Genomic DNA, 22,447 nt, shown 5'->3' with positions numbered 1-22,447 from the left:
GGACCTCAGGAGGTCATCTAGTCCAACCCCCTGCTCAAAGCAGGAGCAATCCCCAACTAAATCATCCCAGCCAGGGCTTTGTCAAGCCTGACCTTAAAAACTTCCAACGAAGGAGATTCCACCACCTCCCTAGGTAACGCATTCCAGTGTTTTACCACCCTCCTAGTGAAAAAGTTTTTCCTAATATCCAATCTAAACCTCCCCCACTGCAACTTGAGACCATTACTCCTTGTTCTGTCATCAGCTACCACTGTGAACAGTCTAGATCCATCCTCTTTGGAACCGCATTTCAGGTAGTTGAAAGCAGCTATCAAATCCCCCCTCATTCTTCTCTTCCGCAGACTAAACAATCCCAGTTCCCTCAGCCTCTCCTCATAAGTCATGTGTTCCAGTCCCCTAATCATTTTTGTTGCCCTCCGCTGGACTCTTTCCAATTTTTCTACATCCTTCTTGTAGTGTGGGACCCAAAACTGGACACAGTACTCCAGATGAGGCCTCACCAATGTCGAATAGAGGGGAACAATCACATCCCTCGATCTGCTAGCAATGCCCCTACTTATACAGCCCAAAAGGCCATTGGCCTTCTTGGCAACAAGGGCACACTGTTGACTCATATCCAGCTTCTCGTCCACTGGAACCCCTAGGTCCTTTTCTGCAGAACTGCTGCCGAGCCATTCGGTCCCTAGTCTGTAGCAGTGCATGGGATTCTTCCATTCTAAGTGCAGGACTCTGCACTTGTCCTTGTTGAACCTCATCAGATTTCTTTTGGCCCAATCCTCTAATTTGTCAAGGGCCCTCTGTATCCTATCCCTACCCTCCAGCGTATCTACCTCTCCTCCCAGTTTAGTGTCATCTGCAAACTTGCTGAGGGTGCAATCCACACCATCCTCCAGATCATTTATGAAGATATTGAAAAAAACGGGCCCGAGGACCGACCCTTGGGGCACTCCACTTGATACCGGCTGCCAACTAGACATGGAGCCATTGATCACTACCCGTTGAGCCCGACAATCTAGCCAACTTTCTATCCACCTTATAGTCCATTCATCCAGGCCATATTTCTTTAACTTGCTGGCAAGAATACTGTGGGAGACCATGTCAAAAACTTTGCTAAAGTCAAGGAATAATACGTCCACTGTTTTCCCCTCATCCACAGAGCCAGTTATCTCGTCATAGAAGGCAATTAGATTAGTCAGGCTTGACTTGCCCTTGGTGAATCCATGCTGACTGTTCCTGATCACTTTCCTCTCCTCTAAGTGCTTCAGAATTGATTCCTTGAGGACCTGCTCCATGATTTTTCCAGGGACTGAAGTGAGGCTGACTGGCCTGTAGTTCCCAGGATCCTCCTTCTTCCCTTTTTTAAAGATGGGCACTACATTAGCCTTTTTCCAGTCATCCGGGACTTCCCCCAACCCCCATGAGTTTTCAAAGATAATGGCCAATGGCTCTGCGATCACATCCGCCAACTCCTTTAGCACTCTCGGATGCAGCACATCCGGCCCCAGTGACTTGTGCTCGTCCAGCTTTTCTAAATAGTCCCGAACCACTTCTTTCTCCACAGGGGGCTGGTCACCTCCTCCCCATGCTGTGCTGCCCAGTGCAGTAGTCCTGCAGCTGACCTTGTTCGTGAAAACAGAGGCAAAAAAAGCATTGAGTACATTAGCTTTTTCCACATCCTCTGTCACTAGGTTGCCTCCCTCATTCAGTAAGGGGCCCACGCTTTCCTTGACTTTATTCTTGTTGCTAACATACCTGAAGAAACCCTTCTTGTTACTCTTAACATCTCTTGCTAGCTGCAACTCCAGGTGTGATTTGGCCTTCCTGATTTCACTCCTGCATGCCCGAGCAATATTTCTATACTCTTCCCTGGTCATTTGTCCAATGAACATGCCAGAACAGAGACTGCAACCTTTTCTTTTGCCAGCTGACCTCATCAGGTATCCACTACCTTTATCACCTCCAAACTGGATTAGTGAAGTATGCTCTACTTGGGGCTATAGCTATACAGTCTATAGCTGTGTTCCTCCCCAAGAGATGTTGTCATGCAAAATGCTCAAGTTAACAGCCCAAAGATGTAGAAATGTGGGATCTGGAGGCAACTATGGAACTTTCTCTCCTCACTTCTCCAAAAAAAGCTTGAGCTTTTGAGCATGCTGGAAGACCCATCTATTTACCCAGGCTTTTGATTTAACCCTCAGGGGGAACTGAGGGGTTATTATTGCTTGCTGTTTCTTTTTGGGTGTGGTTTCTACTAAGTATGTGTGTTGCACCTTTCATTAGAGAATTTAACAGGAATTTTATTATTTAATCTGTACACTTGTATTTCATAAACATAGATCGCTAACAATATCATTGATTGATGGATTTTTTTTTTTAGTTCAAATTTATATAATAAATTAGGGCCCAGTTCTGTAGTAAAGCTGCACACAGGACTTCCTCGGCGGGCCTCTGATGCTTTGCTCTATTCTCTGACCCTCTAAGCATGACCACCACCTAACGAACTCCTGCACTAGGTGAAGGTGGGGGCACTTACTTTGAAGTCTGTCAGTATTACCCCTTTTGCTGAGCTTTGGCCAGAGATGTCACCAAAGATAGTTTCAAATATCCTTCTGGCACCAAGAGCAGTATTGATCTTGGATGTACTAAAGAGGAAGCACAAACGAGTTCAAAAGAAAGTGGTCTCTTTTTTCATTCTCTTTATTTTCAAAACCAAGAAGTTAGACGCAGATTGAGCCAAAATGCCCAAAGTCAGTACTTGGGTACCTTGAATGGTAAAAACAGCCCCTACAGCCTCAGATGCCAAAAGGAGGAGCAAAAATCTTTCTCTGTAGTTTGATGAAGAGTCAGGGTCACCCTCCAAACACAAGTGGCAAGCCAACACATTTTAGAAAAACAATTGTGAAAGTGTCATATCAGCATCTTCCAAGTTTGAATCCTGATTTTAAATGAGCAATTCTAGTGCACGTGTGCACACACATACACACACAAAGCAAAATGAGGGAAACTTTATAACTTCACCCCCCAAAACAAAAATACTATCAGTGAAGTGTCCACTCAAATTAATTTTTACCTGGATTCTTACTGTGATGGTGCCCCCATAAGGCTTTATGGAAATATGCTTATGAGAGTATATATATATGACATAACTGGAATATTTTTATGTTACAAATGCCATGTAACATCTCTCTATTGAGGTTATGATTTACTGAATCTATTAATCCTATTTGTATGCATGTATCATTTTTGTATTCGAAGTTATAAATATTGGCTGTATACCTGTCTGATTCTAAGTAGGTTTTAGTGAAGCAGTTGGTCAGAGAAAAGACAATCCCCAGTAAGTGCCCAATCAAGAAGCCCTTAAGCCAACAATGAACTTGGAGACGCCAATCTGAGTTTTCCCGGGAATGTGGCTTGACAGGTAAGGAACTCAGTCATGCATGGACATGTGACTTGCCCAGGTGACTCCAAAACTCCATTTTGTAGCTGGACTTTGCATAGGAGAGGAGGGGTTCTCCGCCCACAATAGAAAGTCTATTTAAAACTCTGGGAGACCCCTCCATTTTGTCTTCAACTGGCTAAAGAGAGAGCCTCTCCACCCCAAAGATACCTGAAAGAAACTGGAACAAAGGACAGTAACTTACAGGGGGTGTGAGTGATTGCTGGACCCAGACTAGAAGGAGGCTAATCTGTAAAAGAAAGTTTACTGGAACTGGTGAGGTTTTATCTGTATTCAGTTTGATTAGACATAGACTTGTGTATTCTATTCTATTTTGCTTGGTAATTCACTTTGTTTTGTCTGTTACTACTTGGAACCACTTTAATCCTACTTTCTGTATTTAATAAAATCACTTTTACTTATTAATTAACCCAGAGTATGTATTAATACCTGGCTGTGCATACCTGTCTATCAGTGTGATAGAGGGCAAACAATTTATGAGTTTACCCTGTATAAGCTTTATACAGGGTAAAACGGATTTATTTGGGGTTTGGACCCCACTGGGAGTTGGGCATCTGAGTGTTAAAGACAGGAACACTTCTGTACGCTGCTTTCAATTGAGACTACTGCTGTTGGGGGACATGGTTCAGACCTGGGTCTGGGTTTGCAGCAGGCTAGTGGATCTGGCTCAAACTAGGCAGGGCACTGAAGTCCTAAGCTGACAGGACAGGAAAGCAGGGGCAGAAGTAGTCTTGGCACACCAGGTGGCAGTCCCAAGGGGGTTTCTGTGATCCAACTTGTCACACTTACTTTTTAAAGAATCTGAATATACCTAAACAAGGAAATCTCTGGTGTTCACAAGACTCATAGCTATATCTGATACACCAAATGAAACTGAAGTGATATGGTGAGCAAGTGATCTCTGCTTCCACTGAGATGGAGTCAAGTTTAGGTTTTTAATTTAAAAAATACTGATTATTAGCTGGTGAATCCGTTTATGCAGGCAGGTTTAGTGAAGTACAATGCCACCACACATAAAAGTTTCACCCTAATTTTACTACGTACATTTCAAATGCAGTCAACCTTTGATCTTATTTAAATGTAAAATATCTGCTGTCTGCAATAGTAACTTTTCAGTTATGCACTTGTTTGCATATTTAAGTGAACTTGGATCCTTTTTAGATGTCTCTTAAACTACAATATTGGCTGGAACATTGCTTTATGTCTGAGTGGCACTGAAAGAATGCCAAAAGTATTCTAAGCTCAAAAGACAAATTGAATAGTTCAACTGTTACTAGTTCTAATTCATAGAAAGTATTTCTATATGTGCCAAAGGGATTAATAGTAGAGGGCGGGCCCGGGTTCCCCCCAAACCTCCTAACTCCTGGTCAGACACAGGAGGAGTTGACCTGGACTGTGGGTTCATGAAAACGGCCAAACTGTCTGTGGTAAGATTTGGCAGTTGCTGACTGTTTAATCGTTCTGATTGTAGCAGGACAGCGGTTACAAATGTTCTTTTGCCCTCATCCAACTGCTAACACTTATTTAGAGATCATTTCAATGGGAAAAGTGAAAGTGCAGCCACAGTGGTGGAGGGGTTGCACATGCCACAATCCATGCTAAGATTCAGAGATGCAACCAAGCTATGACTGAGACTGGACTTTGAAATGAACCAGCAACACTATAATATTCCTGAACTGGCTTTTTGTGAAGAATTTTTGTGAAGAATTTGCTTCTGTGGCACCTTTAGCCACAACACATGTTCAGATGGTGTAATTTTTCTAAGCATTTCTTTAATTCTTACAGCCCTCTCTACCTATGGGTGCTTGTCCAGCACTCATGTGACCAGGCCAAAATAAGGCAATCTGGGACCCTAGGCATACTGCAACAAGGACACTTCCTCTTCTCCATGGGTAAATTTTCCGTTTGGAGTGACAGTGGCAAACTGCTCCCCTTCTCTCCCACTACTGGCACCTGGTGGTCCCTCTACCCTCAGGAGGACCAAGCATTGCTTTAACCCCCATACGCCCCACCAAGTATTTACCTCAGCAGCTCTTCCAGTCTGCTCTCAGGTAGCTCTCCTTTATGTGGTCCAGGTGCTTTCTCTAAAGCCCAGTTGGGAGTCAGCTGATGAGTCACAGGTGCACTGAACCTGGCTCCCCAATAAAGGCACCAGTCACCCCGTGACAATGAAATTTTTTCGTTCTTCAAGTTGCTACCAGAAATACTCAGAGTCTTATATTCTAAAGGAGGCAAATATCTCCCTCTCTCCCCCTCTTTTTTTTTTTTTTTTTTTTTTTAAGATGATTGATCAATCACCAGGATTTGCTACCTAGAAATTGTCTGATTGGCTTCAGAAATCCCCTGCAAGGATGCGTCATCCTTTGATGTTTTGGGTATTTCTAGTTCAGAAATGCCTTTATACCAGAATGGATCAGTTTTAGATCTTTTACCCAGGGAGAGGACTTTGGATCACATGACCGCTTTAAGGTTCTTCCCTGATTTACTATTAGACAAGGAAAAACCTGCACCTCATCTAGAATAATGGAGGGGACCTTGAGCATACTCAGTGCATCTCCTGATGTCCTTCCCTCCAGCCTGATATCTGATGTCATTCCCTAGAGTCAGAATCCGCACCTGGGAGGTAGGAGGGCTTGAGCATCCAAGCCAACATTCTGTTTTATTCAGTTCCAGTCAACAGGGGAGCAGCCCCTGAAAATGTTAGCTGATGAAGAGCCTGGGCACTTCCCACTGAGGCTATAATGGACGGAGGAGATTACTGAGAGAGCCTGAGAGACCTGTCTTCAGCTCCAGAAGTCTAAGAGGTTAAACACCAGTGGCTTCTTTAGAAAAATGCATTGCAATAAAAATTACATTTTTAACAGGATCAAATAGTTCCTTATTGCTCCGTAGCCTGGTGACGACAGGCAAGGGAGATGAGAGAATGATTGTTTTTCCACTCACAGGGTTATTATCAAAAAAGGGATTGTAAAAATTGCATCTTGGGATTGCCATTTGTATCCTAGAATTGCTTACATATCAAATTAGGTTTGTTTACCCTTTCTCCTTAATTACTAGCACTGCAGCACTACTTGATATCTGAAAATCTGTGCTTTTTGTGCTCCACATATCACCACCACTTAGACCCAGGAATCAGAACTCAGCTGATAATTTTGTCATCGATGTAGGAAGCAGAAGACACTTTCGTGTTTCTCTTGTGCTGCTATTTTATTGGTACGGTGCCAGGGGTTCGAGAAACAGGCATTTGGAGATTGTAAAAAGCTGTCTACTTGGCACAGCATATATCTCTTGACGCACAAGCACAGCTATTCTGGGTGGCACGCTGCAATGGGAAGAGGGAGAGTGCTAGCAGCCAAGGCTCCACCCCTTCCCACCTACATGTGGGGGGAGGGGGATACAGGAGCCCTAGAGAAGCTGCTCCCTGTGCTCTGGATGCCCCTTACTCTCCTGAGAAAGTGTGAAGAATGCACCACAATCTATCCATAAGATTGTAAGATCCTGGATTCTCTAAGTTTGTTTGTACAGCACCTAGTACAAAGGGACTGATCCAATTGGGCCGTGGATACTACTGTAATAATAATAAACTACAGATAAAAACATTTATTAGTGTAAAGATATGTTTTGCAAGACACACACAGCAGGCAATGCAGTAACAAGACACAACTACTACATAATCACTTTTCTGAGCATACCTAGATACAGTTTAAATCACAGAAATCAGAGCTAGAAAGGTCTTCTAGCCCATTCCCCTACCAGTGGAGATGATTGTAAGGAGATACCTGCTCCTCTGTAACAGATAAAAGATCTACTGCTCCCAGCTGTGTGCGGCATCTGAATTCTATCCACCATCACAATTTAAACAAATATATTGTTCAATGCTCATTTTGGTGAAACCCCCACAAGTCTTATGACAGACACAAATTTTAAGCTTTTATATAATACTTGAGATCACACACACACAGAGCAAGGGTTCAGGATGGAAGGCAAAACTGTGGATAAAAACACTGACGTATCGTATTGTACCACTAAGACAGTACTAGTAACACTTTCCAAACGCCAATGAAAAAGAAGGGAAAAAATAAGAAAACTTTCAATAATAGAAAGACAAAATGAAGCCAAAGGGGATGAGTTGTTACCTCTAATATACTGTACAAAAACAAAATGGACATGATTTGCATTAAGAAATTGATTCCACATTGTCTCGTGCTTTAGATGACAATGGGTGAGACTTTTGCAGATTTTAAGTCCTCCAGGAAAATTTGAATTGAGCATACTTCCACTTTCTGGTTTAAAGATACAGTATATGTCTACTCAATGGTTCAGGCTTGGTGACAGTGACATGGAATTGCAGCATTCACATCAAGTTAAGAACTGCACAGGAAAAAACGTTATGGTCCTTAACTGGCCTTCTACACTTTTTTCTTTGGTAAAGCATATAACATGTTAAGAACCAAGAAGCAGCAAAATCAGATTGCTTATCTCTTCTCACAGTATGAGAGTGGTTGGTACTAAAATATGGCAATGTTTCTACCGTTGGTCATTATGTTTTACACACAAGAAAGTTTTAATGTAGGAAGATGTGATATGATAAGAATAGTTACACAGGATTTTTGGCAGTCAAGTAACTGGTATTTAAATTCAGTTTTGACAGTTCTCTGAATCTGAAAGGCCTGTAAGGACTCAAATGTCATCTGTCTATCCATGTGAGATTTAGCTTTGGCAATATCTCAAAAGCAAACCTACCATTCTTTCCACACAATATTTTTGCCACTACAATATTTTCCCCTCCAAAGATGTCTAAAAGTGTGTACTGTCTTGAAAAGTACAGTATGAGGGTTATGTTACAGAACTATTTTGTAGGGTGAAAAAATCACTATTAGGTTTGAATAGTCAGAACAACCAGAGTGGGCCAAAATGTGGGTTAAAGCACAATGGGTGGAATTTATCCTCAACATCTTGTACTTAGTGATTCCAAATCATACCTTAAAGTTTGCGATTAATTGATCTGTTCAATCTAAATAAAACCATCTGGAATCTTGCCTGATTATTTCAATATAAGTTATCCAATTGTTAAGTGAACTTGTCATCTTACTTAATTTCAATTTTTAAAGCCAACCACTTCACAGATAGATCTGGAAAATAAAGGCCCCTAGCCTGTAGGACTATTTTTTAAAACATTTTAAAAAAAGAAACAGAGGGAGAGCACTGAGTGAGTGCTCATTCCTGACCTCAGACTGTCTTCCAAACCACTGGAAACCTGACAAAAGTTGCCTAAGCTGTTTTGGATATATTTTAGCTTTGGCCTTATTCAACAGTCGCAGACTACCAATGTCCCATTAAAGTTGGAATTATACACTGAATTGTCCGAGATCTGGAATTAATTTTCTCTCTGTGCAAAAATAAATATTCTTTAATTGATGTAAAAATATGCACATTGGAAAAAGACAATTCAGTTCCTGTGAAAAAGCTGAATTCACCTATTGTAGTTTCTAAGTCAATCCAACTGTGATGAATTCTACCAATTGTGCTCAGCTGATAAAGACATTAAAATAACAAGAAGTTATGATATATAATCCTCTGTCTGACTACTTACACATTCTTGGATTTGAATGCTTCAGCAAAGTGCTGCACACTGTGAAGAGAAGCGAGGTCTAAGGTCATAGCTTCTACCTTGGCTTTATGCTGCAACGAGAGAAAATTAAAAAAAAATAAAGATAAATAACAGCAAGTTTAGTTCACGGTATCATGTTACAGTAAATGTGTTATGGAACATGTCTGAATTCCCTTGTTTAACATTAGAAGCCCACAGTGAATATAAATCATGAAAATGAATGGACGAGTGTAGCATTCAATGCCAAGTGCAGTATTCTAAGTTTGCGGTTCTGCTAAACACATACACTGCATGGTATACAATTTTATATAGCCCAATAAACTGACAGCAGACAGTTTTAAGGTTAACATGATCTCTTCTTTCTCCCACCTTGCTGACATTTGTGAGGATGCAAATCATGAAATAAAAATAAAAAGTAAACAAATAATTATTGTTTAAAAAGAGATGCACACATTTAATATACCATTATAGAAAAAACACACATTACATATCACACAAAATACTTTAAAACATTCATACTTTCATTCAACCGCCTCTAAAGATAAAATAGTTCTAAGGCTGTCTATAATATCCACAGCAGTTGATATAAAAGATAAAGAAAGGAGCAAGGACAGAATTTTATACAAGTTTAGTTGGTCACAGCATCTTTAGAGGAGACTGCTCATACTTAAGGCTGCATGTTTGTTACGGAAGTCACGGATTCAGGCACAGTCTTCTGCTGGGGCAGTCTCGGGGCACCGCACCCCTCCAAACACACACACACACCAGCTGAGTTTGGGTGTGGGAGGGGCCAGGGGGACGGGACAGGGTGAAGCGGGCTCTGGGCGGTGCTTACCTCCGGTGACATCCCCCTCGGTCAGCTGCTAGGCGGAGGCATGGCCAGGCAGCTCTGCATGCTGCCTCCACCCAGAGCACTGGCTTCGCAACTCCTATTGGTCGGGAACTGCGGCCAATGGGAACTGTGGTGGTGGTGCTTGTAGGTGGTGCCTGCTTCCGCCTAGCAGCTGACCGAGGGGGATGTTGCTGCTTCCAAGGAGCTCCCCCAGGTAAACACCGCTCAGACCCCGCCTCACCCGTCCCGTGCCCCAACCCCCTGTCCCCTCCCTCACTCAAACTCGACTGCTGCTGGGGGAGGAGGAGGCGCGGAGCCAGGTAGGGAGCCTGCTGGGCCCGCCAACCTGCTCAAGCACCAGCGGGGGGTCCCCCCCAAGCAGCCAGGCCACCCTCCCCCAGCACCTGCAGAGCACCGGGTATTTTTAGTAAAAGTCATGGATAGGTCATAGGCCATGAATTTTTGTTTACTGCCCATGACTTATCCATGACTTTTATTAAAAATATCCGTGACTAAAATGTAGCCTTACTCATACTCCTAAAGTCAACTTTTCAAACAGTGGAGGCAGAGGCAACACCACAAAAGGCTAGCCCGAACTTTCCAGCATTATCCATTGAATGGATCTCAATAAGGTTCAATTTAAAGGCCTTTGTCCACAGTTCTGTTGAACTGTTTTGACTCCATACCTCAGAACAAATGAGCTAAAACAGTTACCCAGTGGTCTAGAGTCCTTGCAGTCTATTTTCACTGAAAACCTTGAAGGCTTATGGGAATCCCATTGTCCAGACACAAGTAGATTGCAGCTCCTTCCAGCCACAGTCCTGTCCTATGAAAGAAGTCCTGTTCACCATGTGACGGTGCATTGTACTTGCAAAATGCAGCAATGTTTCATCCCCTGGAAAGAAACTGTTGTGCCTTTAGTCTCGCCCCCCAAGCCCTATCTTAGAGTCTGGAATAATATGCCTGGGTGCCCATGATTTTTCTGCAAGTACTCCCACCCAAAGTTGTGACAAACAAGTCTTATAGATTACCACTGAGGGCATTATAACCACTCACATCTGTGCCCTTCTCACTTCTAGTGATCACAGCTGTCTCTCACAGCTCCTGATTCCACTCTCCATATGATTATCTAACCAGGTTTGAACATGCTTTCAAAGAACTGTGACACTTTTCCATGTCTTCTCCCCGACCACCACCGCCCTCATTTGGTTAGGTGGATCAGTAAGAAAGAAATTTGTGTGACATTTCACTTAATGCCCAACCATTCTCCTACAAATCAGTATAATTGTAACGTGCAGGTTGGACATTAGCATGAGTTGAAGAAGGGAGGGGGCGGAGAAGGAAGAAGCCTCAAACATGGCAGTAGAGTGTAGTAAACTGAAGTATTTGAGGTTGGATTTTAAGATAGTGTAAACCCTGCAGGTGGCCCTGCTGAGCGATGGGCTTTACTGCTGTCAAGAAATAATAAAGTGGGCATATTTGGAGAAACAAAACATAGGTGGTGTGGAGGGACCTGTCAGCACTGGGAGAAGCAGATTTGGCTGCTTCCAACGTCTTCATAATCCCACCTCAGTGATGCTTCTCTCTTTTCCTCTTTCTTCTACTTTGTTGACACCCAACGTGCCCATTGCAATTATATTGCAGGTGAGGATTAACTGAAATGTCACTCATACTCCTTTCTTTCTACTCCAGCTGATCTTAAATTGACAGCGAAATAAATATAACTAAGATTTCAGCAGACTCAATTCCCATAAGGAAACATGAAGTCATGGTGCTTTGAAAGGGCTAAAAACAACTTTCTCCAAAACAGTCTTGCCACCCCCACAAGCTGCACATCACTAAAAAGCTGGAATTAATTTTGTCCCACAGGAAAATACTTTCTTTTGCTCAAAGTTCAGAGAGGCCAGCAAGACAATTCTGGCTAGCCTGGTGCAGTATTCCTCAACTGCAGCTCCTCTTCAGCTTTGCAGTGTTAAGCTGTTTATTTAATAGTGTTTTTTTAAATTATTGTTGTTATATTTCTAAAACATTCTGCAGTCTTTTCCAAGGGGAAAAGAACAAAAATGCTACAAACACAAGGACAATAAGGGGTCAAAACATCAAGTAGTTCAACAGGCTAAACCACAAGCCGTTCATTACTATGTTCTTGGGGACAGTGATTCAAGTCCACACACTATTTCTCAGGTAATACTTTTGCTCTTGGTGTCAAATTTCAAGTTTCTGCCACTGACTACAAGAATGAAGAGGAAGGGCCTCCAATATTGCGAGTCCAAAGGAAAAACATGTGGTACCTCCAATATACTTTCACAAGTAGAAATTCACTGGAGTATTAGGCCAGATTTGTGGATGGATTTACTATAGGTGTAAAATGGGCAGTTTAAAAAGCATGAACAACATATTAAATAATATAAATAGCCAATTGTTATACTTGGATAGCAAATGCAAGCTACAAGTATGGATTTCTTGAGCTTTGTCAGTTCATCTAATGAACTGGGACCACTATCTCTGTCAGTATAACCAACAGCCCTGTATTGCAAAAAGTTAAACTTATCTTTTCTTTCGCTGCTTTTTTAAGTTTGTCAGACACGAGGTTAGAGAGAATGTCAATGAAAACATTTCTTGAGTAATTCAAGGAGGGATCCCCAAAATGTCCTCCATGGAAAAAACATGTTCAAGTGCACGTGAAAGGTGAAAATTACACAAGACAAAGAAATTCACTTACATTTTTCCAGGATGGCTACTGCTATTCCTGCTGTAATTCTGCAGTTGGCACAGAGGATCATAAGACCCTGGGCATCAAATTAAATACACCACAGGAGAGGGTAAACTGTGGCAGCAACCCATTTAGGATAAGAGACACATTTCTTAAAAAGCACAATAAACCCTTCCTTGTCTGGAGGTTTTAGTTTAAGGGGGAAAATACTTCTTCCTGAATTACCAAACGGACCAATAATGGAATAAGCTCAAACAATTTAGTATGACATCCCTGAGAGTCACTTACTCAATAGTGACAGGTTTCAGAGGAACAGCCGTGTTAGTCTGTATTCGCAAAAAGAAAAGGAGTACTTGTGGCACCTTAGAGACTAACCAATTTATTTGAGCATGAGCTTTCGTGAGCTACAGCTCACTTCATCAGATGTTTACCGTGGAAACTGCAGCAGACTTTATATACACACAGAGCACACCAGCAGGACAGTGGGGTGGGAGGAGGTATTGTTTCATATTCTCTGTGTGTATATAAAGTCTGCTGCAGTTTCCACGGTAAACATCTGATGAACACCAGCAGGACAGTGGGGTGGGAGGAGGTATTGTTTCATATTCTCTGTGTGTATATAAAGTCTGCTGCAGTTTCCACGGTAAACATCTGATGAAGACCAGCAGGACAGTGGGGTGGGAGGAGGTATTGTTTCATATTCTCTGTGTGTATATAAAGTCTGCTGCAGTTTCCACGGTAAACATCTGATGAAGTGAGCTGTAGCTCACGAAAGCTCATGCTCAAATAAATTGGTTAGTCTCTAAGGTGCCACAAGTACTCCTTTTCTTTTTACTCAATAGTGTTCACATTAAAAAAATCTCAGCTCTCATCAATGTACTGTATAATCAAAACAAACTATGATTAGAATAATGTTCCTCTGACATCTTCCCTTTCCCTTTGCCAATTTCTTCTGGCTTCTCCTCACCACTGCTGCCCTATGAAATAGGTTACTTGGTGTGATTGTGACACCAGAAATCAGCCTTCTTTCAACACCCTCCTTACAATTTTCTCCTCACTTCGTTTGCATTCAATTATCCTGCATAAAGTGCCTTTGTTCATTTACAAAAAAATGTTTTTATTTATCTCACAATATTTCCAGTGTTATGTACCAGGAGAAATGGAAACAAATAACAACCAATGCATGCACACAAGATCAGAAAAGTACACTTGGACGTAAACAAACAGGCAAACAACTGATTATCACATGACTTGGAACTGCATGGGTTTTCTTCAAGCAGTGATTGACAAAGAAATGAATCTTGTACCATTATTGTGGCCTTTGGCAAGCTACTTCACTTTTCTATCTCAGCTTCTCCTCTGTAAAATTTAGATACCAATACTTACCTACTTCCCAGAGGTACTGTGAACATTGCTTAAGGTTTGTATCATAGCTTCCAGGTGTGAAGCACTAGGCAAGTGCTAAGTATTGCAAGCCTTAAACTCATTTTTTCTTAATCATATAAAATATAACATTGAAAACCTGTAAATAAGACTCACACTTACATTACCAGGTCCTAATAATGTAATAATATCAGCAACAACCATTGATGTGTGCAGCCTTGTTATACAGTAGCTCAGCATTACCTGTGTCATCGTGTTTTCCTGCTATCTCTCTATATACACATGTAGCATGCAAGTGTAGCAGTATTTATACAGGTACTAAAAGAAAACATTTTTGCTAAAAGGTATCATTACTATAAATGTAACATACTGTCAGAACTGATTGTTAATGGCATCGTGCAAATTCTGACCTAATGTTCATAATTTTATTATGCTGATGTCTCTCACCATTCCACTTTACATATTTTAGTACTGAATTATGCCTCATTTTATGTTGTAAAAATCTTAAATGGGACTTGTCACTTTCACAATTGCAAGAGACACAGGAGCTTCACGCTGACATCATAACATTAATTCACTAAAGCAGAGAAGAAAGCTCCAGAAAACATTTTTATTTAATTTGTCAATAAAAATATGACATTAATGTTCCCTCCACTACTTAATTTTAAATTAAATAATATTAAAGAGGGACTGGACAGCAGATTGGATTTGGAATAGTTTATAGAGCTTTTCACCTCTAAATCACAAGTTTATTATCCTCTGGTAGCTATTCAATGGACTGTACCAAATGAGCTGGTACCCTAAATACAGTTTCCGGTGGACAGATGTCCACTGATCACATCACAAAAAACAAAACAAAAACAAAACCTTTCACAAATCCGACCTTTTGCGTCCATCTCAGTAAACAGGCCATAGACTGAATGGGCATGATGACTTGCAACCCATTCACCCATTCACATGGTGGTGGTGCTTCTACTGTCTCTCTGACAACTCTAATTAAAAGGATGTGAATTAGTGTCAACTGAAACAATGATTTGGAGGTGAGGATTTTTGACCCTTAGGCAGTGCATTGAGATAGCTAATTTATACTTCAGTTAGGCCACCAAACAGATAACTGATGCTAGCAACTTTTTCCCAGTACTATCTTGGCCCATATTTAAGTCAACAGTCAAGAGAGGAAAGGCTCAATGGCCCATTAAAAATTATCTTAGCCAAATAGCTTCTCTAAAATACACAATGAAAAAACATTTTGAAAATATGCACAGAAATTCTTTCCCTTCTCATATCCCAATAGCAAGGAAAAAAGAGTCTTACCTTACACTAGTGCAGTGGTTCCCAAACTTGTTCCGCCACTTGTGCAGGGAAAGCCCCTGTCGGGCTGGGCGGTTTCTTTACCTGCCGGGTCCGCAGGTTTGGCCGATCGCGGCTCCCACTGGCCACGGTTCGCTGCTCCAGGCCAATGGGAGCTACTGGAAGCGGCGTGGGCCGAGGGACATACTGGCCGCCGCTTCCCGCAGCCCCCACTGGTCTGGAGCAACAAACCGCGGCCAGTGGGAGCCGCGATCGGCTGAACCTGCGGATGCAGCAGGTAAACAAAGTGGCCCAGCCTGACAGGGACTTTCCCTGCACAAGCAGCAGAACAAGTTGGGAACCACTGCGCTAGATGGTTTTATGCATAGGTTTTTAAAATATTTTCAAGTATTTGTAGATAATTGTTTGGCTGATTTGAAGAGAAATTACACTGGATAACAATTTAGTTTTGTATGTAACCTACTTGCCATGAAGAGCAAAACTATTAAAAATCCTCAGAATGTAATTGGAACTATTTTACATTCAAGACAGAAAAATGCTTATCAGGCCGGAAACTAAAAAGAGTGAAAACACTAAGAAAACTGGCAATTTCACTATATGCTATGTATTCGGGTTACAGCTTAAAAACTGTTTAAAAATGAACACTACCTGGTACAGTAGTTTGGCAGTAAACATGATTGTGCATTTATGTGTTGGTATTGAAGGAACCTTTTTTCATAGTGAATTTTTCATTCTAATGTAAGTGATGATTTACGTTAAATATAGGTAAAGCATGGTTACATTTTCCTGAAGGATTGCAAGGAAGTGAAGAGCAGTACAATAAGTTGAAGCATAAAAGCTTTCTCTGTCATAATATTTATTATAATGGCATATCAAATAGCTGAAATAAATAATGGATGACTAAAGGTAAATTCATATGATAAAGAATACTTCAGCAAACACCATTACTTCTGACTGCTCTAGTTTTATACACAGTTGAAGCTTCTTAATAAACATGCTGTAGCCCCTATATCTCATGTAAGTACTGAAAAAAATTGAAGATATACTTAAAAGGCAACATAGTGGTCATCAGCTAGTTTACTATATAATTATACTCTCAGCGGATACTGTCTATATACTTTATACATTTAAAAGCAGTACATCACTAAAAATATCAGATTTTTTGAGGAGACGATAAAAGAAAAATAGAATGCATTTCAGATTAATAAAGAAAAATCCAGATGGCAACCCCTCTCCTGCCTCAGGATATAGGTAGTTCTGAGGGGCCAACACATATATCTGTGCGAACAAACAAAAACCCATCACATGCTGTGCAGATGTACTGAGAAATAGACAATGTTTAAGAATAAGAGACTTGTAAGAGAAAACCAAAGAAAGGTCTGTAAAGTTACCATCAAGTATTTAAAGTAGCTAAATCTATAAGACCCAAAATATAACCTCTATGTGACAAGGAAAAACTAAATAAATTCAAATTTCCATCTTGACAAAGCAGACAAAGCTATAAACATGTCTGACAATTTGACATGAGTTGTGACAGTTAACAGTGTCCAACAATAGATACTACGGATGGAAGAACAAAACAAGTAAGAGGCTTTCATTCTGGTTTAATACTGTGAATATTGCTGTACCTAATGTACACAGCATATGGCATTTGGTGCAAAAATATATTTAGGTAATGCTAGCTTTATATTGTCATGCATGTATTTTGAGTGCTATGAAGTTACCTCTCATGTAGCTGAATAGGACAAATGAATCACACTGCCTTAAGCATAACCTAAGAAATATATCGGATGTTTAAAGAATAGGTCCATGCACTACATTTGAGATAACATATTGATGTCCATTAGAAGCCATTGTGAATGGAATAAATTTATAGTCATTTTTCCTTTCTACCTCAGCAATTTCTATAAAATACATTTCCTATTTGCACTTTAACTTTAACATTTTGATTAATTATTTTGTTAACTCCTTAAAGGTGACCTGCAAGGAAACATTAATTACATTTACTTGTTTGCTCCCTTTTCTGATTATTTCTGATATATGAAGACCTTGAAAGGGATTCTGTTTGTTTTGTTAAAGGGGAATGGTCCGTACTCCCTCCCCTTTTATTTTTAACCATTAGAAATTCTAGTCTTCCCTGTTTTTTCCTGGAAGAGTTGATGGATGAATGGACAGAATTATGACATCAGATATGCCATGAAAGTTCAACCTGATTAACTAGGCATGGCAGTGATTTCAATTCAGACTGTAATTTTTTCCTCTTTGTTTTTCTTAAAATCTATTTATGCCAAATCCGTAATTAAATGGTTAAGAGAGAAACTATATTTGTTAATGATTCTGTGTTACTGCCCCTTCAAATGAAGTCTTAGAAAGCTCATAATCCACATCTAAGACCTCCAACCAGGTTTCCAGCAAAACAATGAAATACCAGGCTTGGCATTCTGGAGATTTCCAAGTAATGAACAAGGAAATTTTTTGTTTAAAATATAAAAAGAGTTCAAGCTTCTTTATGGATCACAAGGAAAGCACATAGCTCCATATCTCCCCTTTTTAGGTGACTTTTAAGAGTCATACCATAATATCATTATGAATGATTTTTATATCAAAATACATAAGAGACTTTTTCCAGTGCTGAATCCCAAAACTCAAGGGATTCACAGAACAGGAAGCAAAATCCTATTCCTCTAGGCTTAAAATATTGGGAAATGTTAAAATACTGGTACTTGATGATATTTTATTGTTACTTTAATTTATGTATTTATTTTGGGCAGGAGAGTCAGCATTTCCTGCATTCGTTTTCCCTGGTCCTGTCAAATGTGATTTCATGCTTGAAGAGAGCTTTCCTGAAACCTGATATTGGTGCAAAGATACACACTTGTACGCACAGCTGGGGACCTCTCTGTCTGAGGTGATTAAACCCTAATTTTCCTCCCAAAGGGAGAGCCTCTGAAATGGAAACTGATTGCCAGGTTACCCACTCTTGATAAAGCTAAGGTCTGTGCTATATAGGGCATACAGACCTGAGGGCTATGATTAGCATAGCATTCTTTTAGGACTACTGGTCATCCTTGAATCTCTACCTTCTCATGTCGTCTGGATTTTTAGCTGGCTTTCACTTACCCCTTCTCAGGGGGAACGAAGGTATGAGATGATTGACAAAACCCAGAGAATAAAGGACACCTTAGTTCTCAGAAGTACTGGGTTTACAATGGCGCCAATGGTGCCAGGCCCACACTGGGAAGGGGCACATTACAGACCCATCTAACTCGTCCACGGGGCCACGTTTAGCCCCTCGCCCACGGTGGTCCAGCGTCTAGGCCTTTCTGTGTGAGTGGCTCACCACTGGTTCCCAGCTCACCTAAGGGGGCTTGCCGCCCAACAGCCAGGCTCCGCCATGCAGGCTGGGCTGCTGCTGGCTGCGTGGCCGGTGGGCAGAGTCAGGCCAGGTGGGCTGAAGGGTCAGTAAGCACAGCCAGGCCAGGTGGGCTCTTGTGGGGGGGTCGCATCCCAGGGATCTGCCCCACTCCCCAGCATGGCTGCAAGCATGCCCACTACCTGTGGGGCCCTGCCTGCCTCCCCAGGGCCGAGCCACTCGCGACTGGTGCAGAGGCAGGGCCTGTCTCGGCCAGTGCGGGGATGGGGTCAGCATGGGAGGCTCGGCTGAGCCCTGCCGGAGCCTGGCCTGGGCAGGCCTCACTCCCACTCCTGCCAGGCTGACTGTGCTGATCCCAATGGGCCAGAGCGATCCCCGCCTCAGGACTGGACCCAGCTGCGCTGCCTGCTCAGCCCAGTGGACACAGTCACCTCCCAGAGGGGCTGGTGAGTGCAGACAGGGGCAGGGCAGTGGGTCTCTGGGGAGTCGGGGGAGAGGGGGCGCACTGGGCAGTGAGGGGGGGCTGTGGATGGGGGAGAGGTTTGTGTGTTTTGGGGCACTGGGCACAGAGATGTGGGGGAGTGATGCTGGCCAGTGGGAGGTGGGGGAAGTCTGTGTGTGTTGGGATGCTGGGCAGGAGGGGATCCATGGGGAGGCATTAGACAATGGGGGGATCTGTTTTTAGGGGGGGGTGTTGCATGGGCCAGATTGTTCAGGGTGCTGTGAAGCTTTTACGGGGTTGTGTGGGGCAGGTGGGTGCTGGGCATAGGGGTGGGGCCCGGGGTGAGGGGTTTTAGGTGCAGGAGGTGGCTCTGGGCTGGGGCTGAGGGGTTTGGAGTGTGGGAAGGGACCCTGGGCTGAGGCAGGGGATTGGGGTGTGGGAGGGGGTATGGGCTCCAGAAATAAGGGGTTCGGGGTGCAGGAGGGGGCTCTGGGCTCAGGCAGGGGGTGAGGGTTCTGGCTGGGGGAATGGGTGCTGGGGCTGAGGGATTTGGGGTGCAGGGGGCTCTGGGATGGGGCCGAGGGGTCCAGACTGCAGGAGGGGGCTCAGATCCAGGCCAGGAGGTTGGGGAGAGGGTGCAGGCTGTGGGAGGGAGTTTGGGTATGGGAGGGGGCTCAGGGCTGGGTCAGGGGTGAGGGGTCAGGGTGCAGCCTCCAATCAGCGCTTACCTCGGGCAGCTCCCAGGAAGTGGCATCATGTCCCTCTGGCTCCTAGGTGGCCAGGGGGCTTTGCGTGCTGCCCCCATTCGCAGGTGCCACCCCACAGCTCCCACTGGCCGTGGTTCCTGGCCAGTGGGAGCTGCAGAGGCCCCGTGGCTGTCCCTATGCCTAGGAGCCGGAGGGACATGCCAGCCGCTTCCTGGGAGCCGCATAGAGCTGGGCAGAGAGCCTGCCAGCCCCGCGCCAATCAGACTTTTAACAGCCCAATTAGCAGTGCTAACTGGAGCCGCCAGGGGAAACGAAGGTATGAGATGATTGACAAATCATCCCTTTTCAACTGGGTGTTCTGTTCGAAAACTGGACACCTGGCAACCCTATTGAGGGGGTGCTGGCAGTGCAGGGCTCGGCAGGCCACTGTGCGTCTGGTAGCTGCTGGCTTGTAAACAGTAGGGTGACCAGACAGCAACTGTGAAAAATCAGGACATGGGGTGGGGAGTAATAGGCTCCTATATAAGACAAAGCCTCAAATACCGGGACTGTCCCTATAAAATCGGAACATCTGGACACCCTAGTAAACAGTGCCCTCGCGCTGGACTGGGCACTGACCCCTCCGACCCCCTGTACCATGCCCCATTGCCCCCAGGGGGGCCCAGTGATATGTTTGGCACCAGGCCAACAAAAGGTTAATCCGGCCCTGGTTCTCAGTCTTTTTAACCTAACCTATGCCTTATATCAGAATAGGTCCACTCCACAAAACTGAAGTCCCTCAAACTGTGCCTCTACTTTTTCCCCAGGCACTGTGCTAGAGCGGATATCTGAAAAGGATAGTCTCAGATTCCTAGGTTAATTCCCTACATATGGGAAGGGAAATTCCAGAACTAGGTGACTGGTGACAGGTTAACCTATCAGAAGCTAATCAGAGTCTGAATGAAGACAGGGAAGTTTGGGTTCTGCCTTTGATTTTAAAGTAAACAATAAAGAAGGCAACTGGTGAGTTGTGTGTATTCTATAGCCTCTGTTGGTGACTGAAAGAACCTTGCAAAAAAATCTGGTATGAAGGATTTAATTCCTATCATTAGACTGTTATAAAGCACTGAGGTATTCTGTCTATCTACAGTTTTTTCTACAAGTCTTTTGCTTTTCCTCTTCTGACTTGTTTGAGTTTACCAGCAATTAAAATCTACCACAGATCACCTTAGCCCTCACCCTTTGCTTAGGTGACTGCAACCTGCATGCACATTTCATCAATCTTTGTGCTGTAGCTGGCCCTAAATTCCCAAGTTGTGCAGATTACTATTGCAAATCAACCACCAGTGTTTTAAACCTTATTATGCAACTGTGGACATATTTTCCATGTGTGCACAATATACTAATTAATTTCCCTTTGGCTGTTCAATTTGTGGGTTTCTGAAGCAATCATTTCTCTAAATCATCATAAATGGCTCCCACTGCCATGAACAATGTCTTTTCACTATACAGCACTTAAAGTAATATGATTTTATAACTTGTCAAGTTTTCTGAAAATGATTCTATACTGTACATAAATTTTAAAAAACTGATGGAGGAGGAAGGTGAACCTTGTCCACCCTCATCAGGAAAGCATGGTCTATCTATGTTTCTTTGTATTTAATCAAACTTTCTGCACAACTGCAAACTGCAGCACAGCTATCCTAAAATGATGTTCTACCATTTTTTTTTTTTTTAAATTCCTCAACCACTAAGAAGGAAAAAACCCACCCACTAAACCAGAATTTCAGAAGACTGCAATTTTCAGGCTCCAAAGGTTTGACTTGTGCTGTATGAATGTGATTGTGTTGCCTGTAGTTCACATCTATTTTAATCCCAAGAAATAAAATGGATTTTATAAAAGTAGATTCATAGATTCCCAAGCCAGAAGGGACCATTGTGATAATCTTGTCTGACCTCCTTTTATAACACAGGCCATAGAACTTCCCAAAATAATTCCAAGGGAATATCTTTTAGCAAAACATTTTGTAAACGGTCAGTGATGGCAAGTGCACCATTACCCTTGCTAAGCTGTTCCAATGGTTAATTACTCTCACTGTTAAAAATGTACACTTTGTTTCTAGTCTGAATTTGTCTAGGTTGAACTTCCAGCCATCGGAACATGTTATAACTGTCTCTGGTGGATTGAAGAGCCCATTTTCATATATTTGTTCCCATGTAGGTACTTATAGAGAGTGTAATCAAGTCACCCTTTACCCTTCTCTTTGTTAAGATAAATAGATTAAGCCCCTTAGTCTATCACTGTAAATCGCATTTTCTAATCCTTCAGTCATTTTCATGGCTCTTCTCTAAACCCTCTCCAATTTATCAACATCTGTCTTGAATCATGGACACCAGAACTAGACAAAGTATGCCAGCAGCAGTTGTACCAGTGTCAAATACAGAGGTGAAATAACCTCCTACTCAAGAGTCCCTTGTTTATCCATCCAAGGATTGCATTAGCCCTTTTGCCCACAGCATCACATTGGGAGCTTGTGTTCAGCTGATTATCCACCACGACCACCAAATCTTTTTTCAGAATCACTGTCCCCATGACAGAGTCCTCCATCCTGTAAGTATAGCTTACATTCTTTGTTCTC

General features: G+C 42.6%; 1 protein-coding gene across 3 annotated transcripts in view; it reads right to left on the bottom strand.

Annotated features, from left to right (window-relative positions):
• Positions 1-22,447, bottom strand: part of WWOX (WW domain containing oxidoreductase) — a 687,014-nt gene that overhangs the window by 514,175 nt on the left and 150,392 nt on the right. For all 3 annotated transcript variants that reach the window (XM_048817033.2, XM_048817032.2, XM_075118433.1), the window contains exon 6: positions 9,051-9,139. In XM_048817033.2, the coding sequence (XP_048672990.1) occupies positions 9,051-9,139 (89 nt within the window). The remainder of the gene's footprint in view (positions 1-9,050; positions 9,140-22,447) is intronic.

This window comes from Caretta caretta, chromosome 12 (assembly GCF_965140235.1).
Source record: "Caretta caretta isolate rCarCar2 chromosome 12, rCarCar1.hap1, whole genome shotgun sequence".
In the NCBI taxonomy this organism is placed as follows: Eukaryota; Metazoa; Chordata; order Testudines; family Cheloniidae; genus Caretta; species Caretta caretta.
The sequence above is the reverse complement of the archived record's forward strand: the minus strand, read 5'-3'. Positions and strand labels throughout refer to the sequence as shown.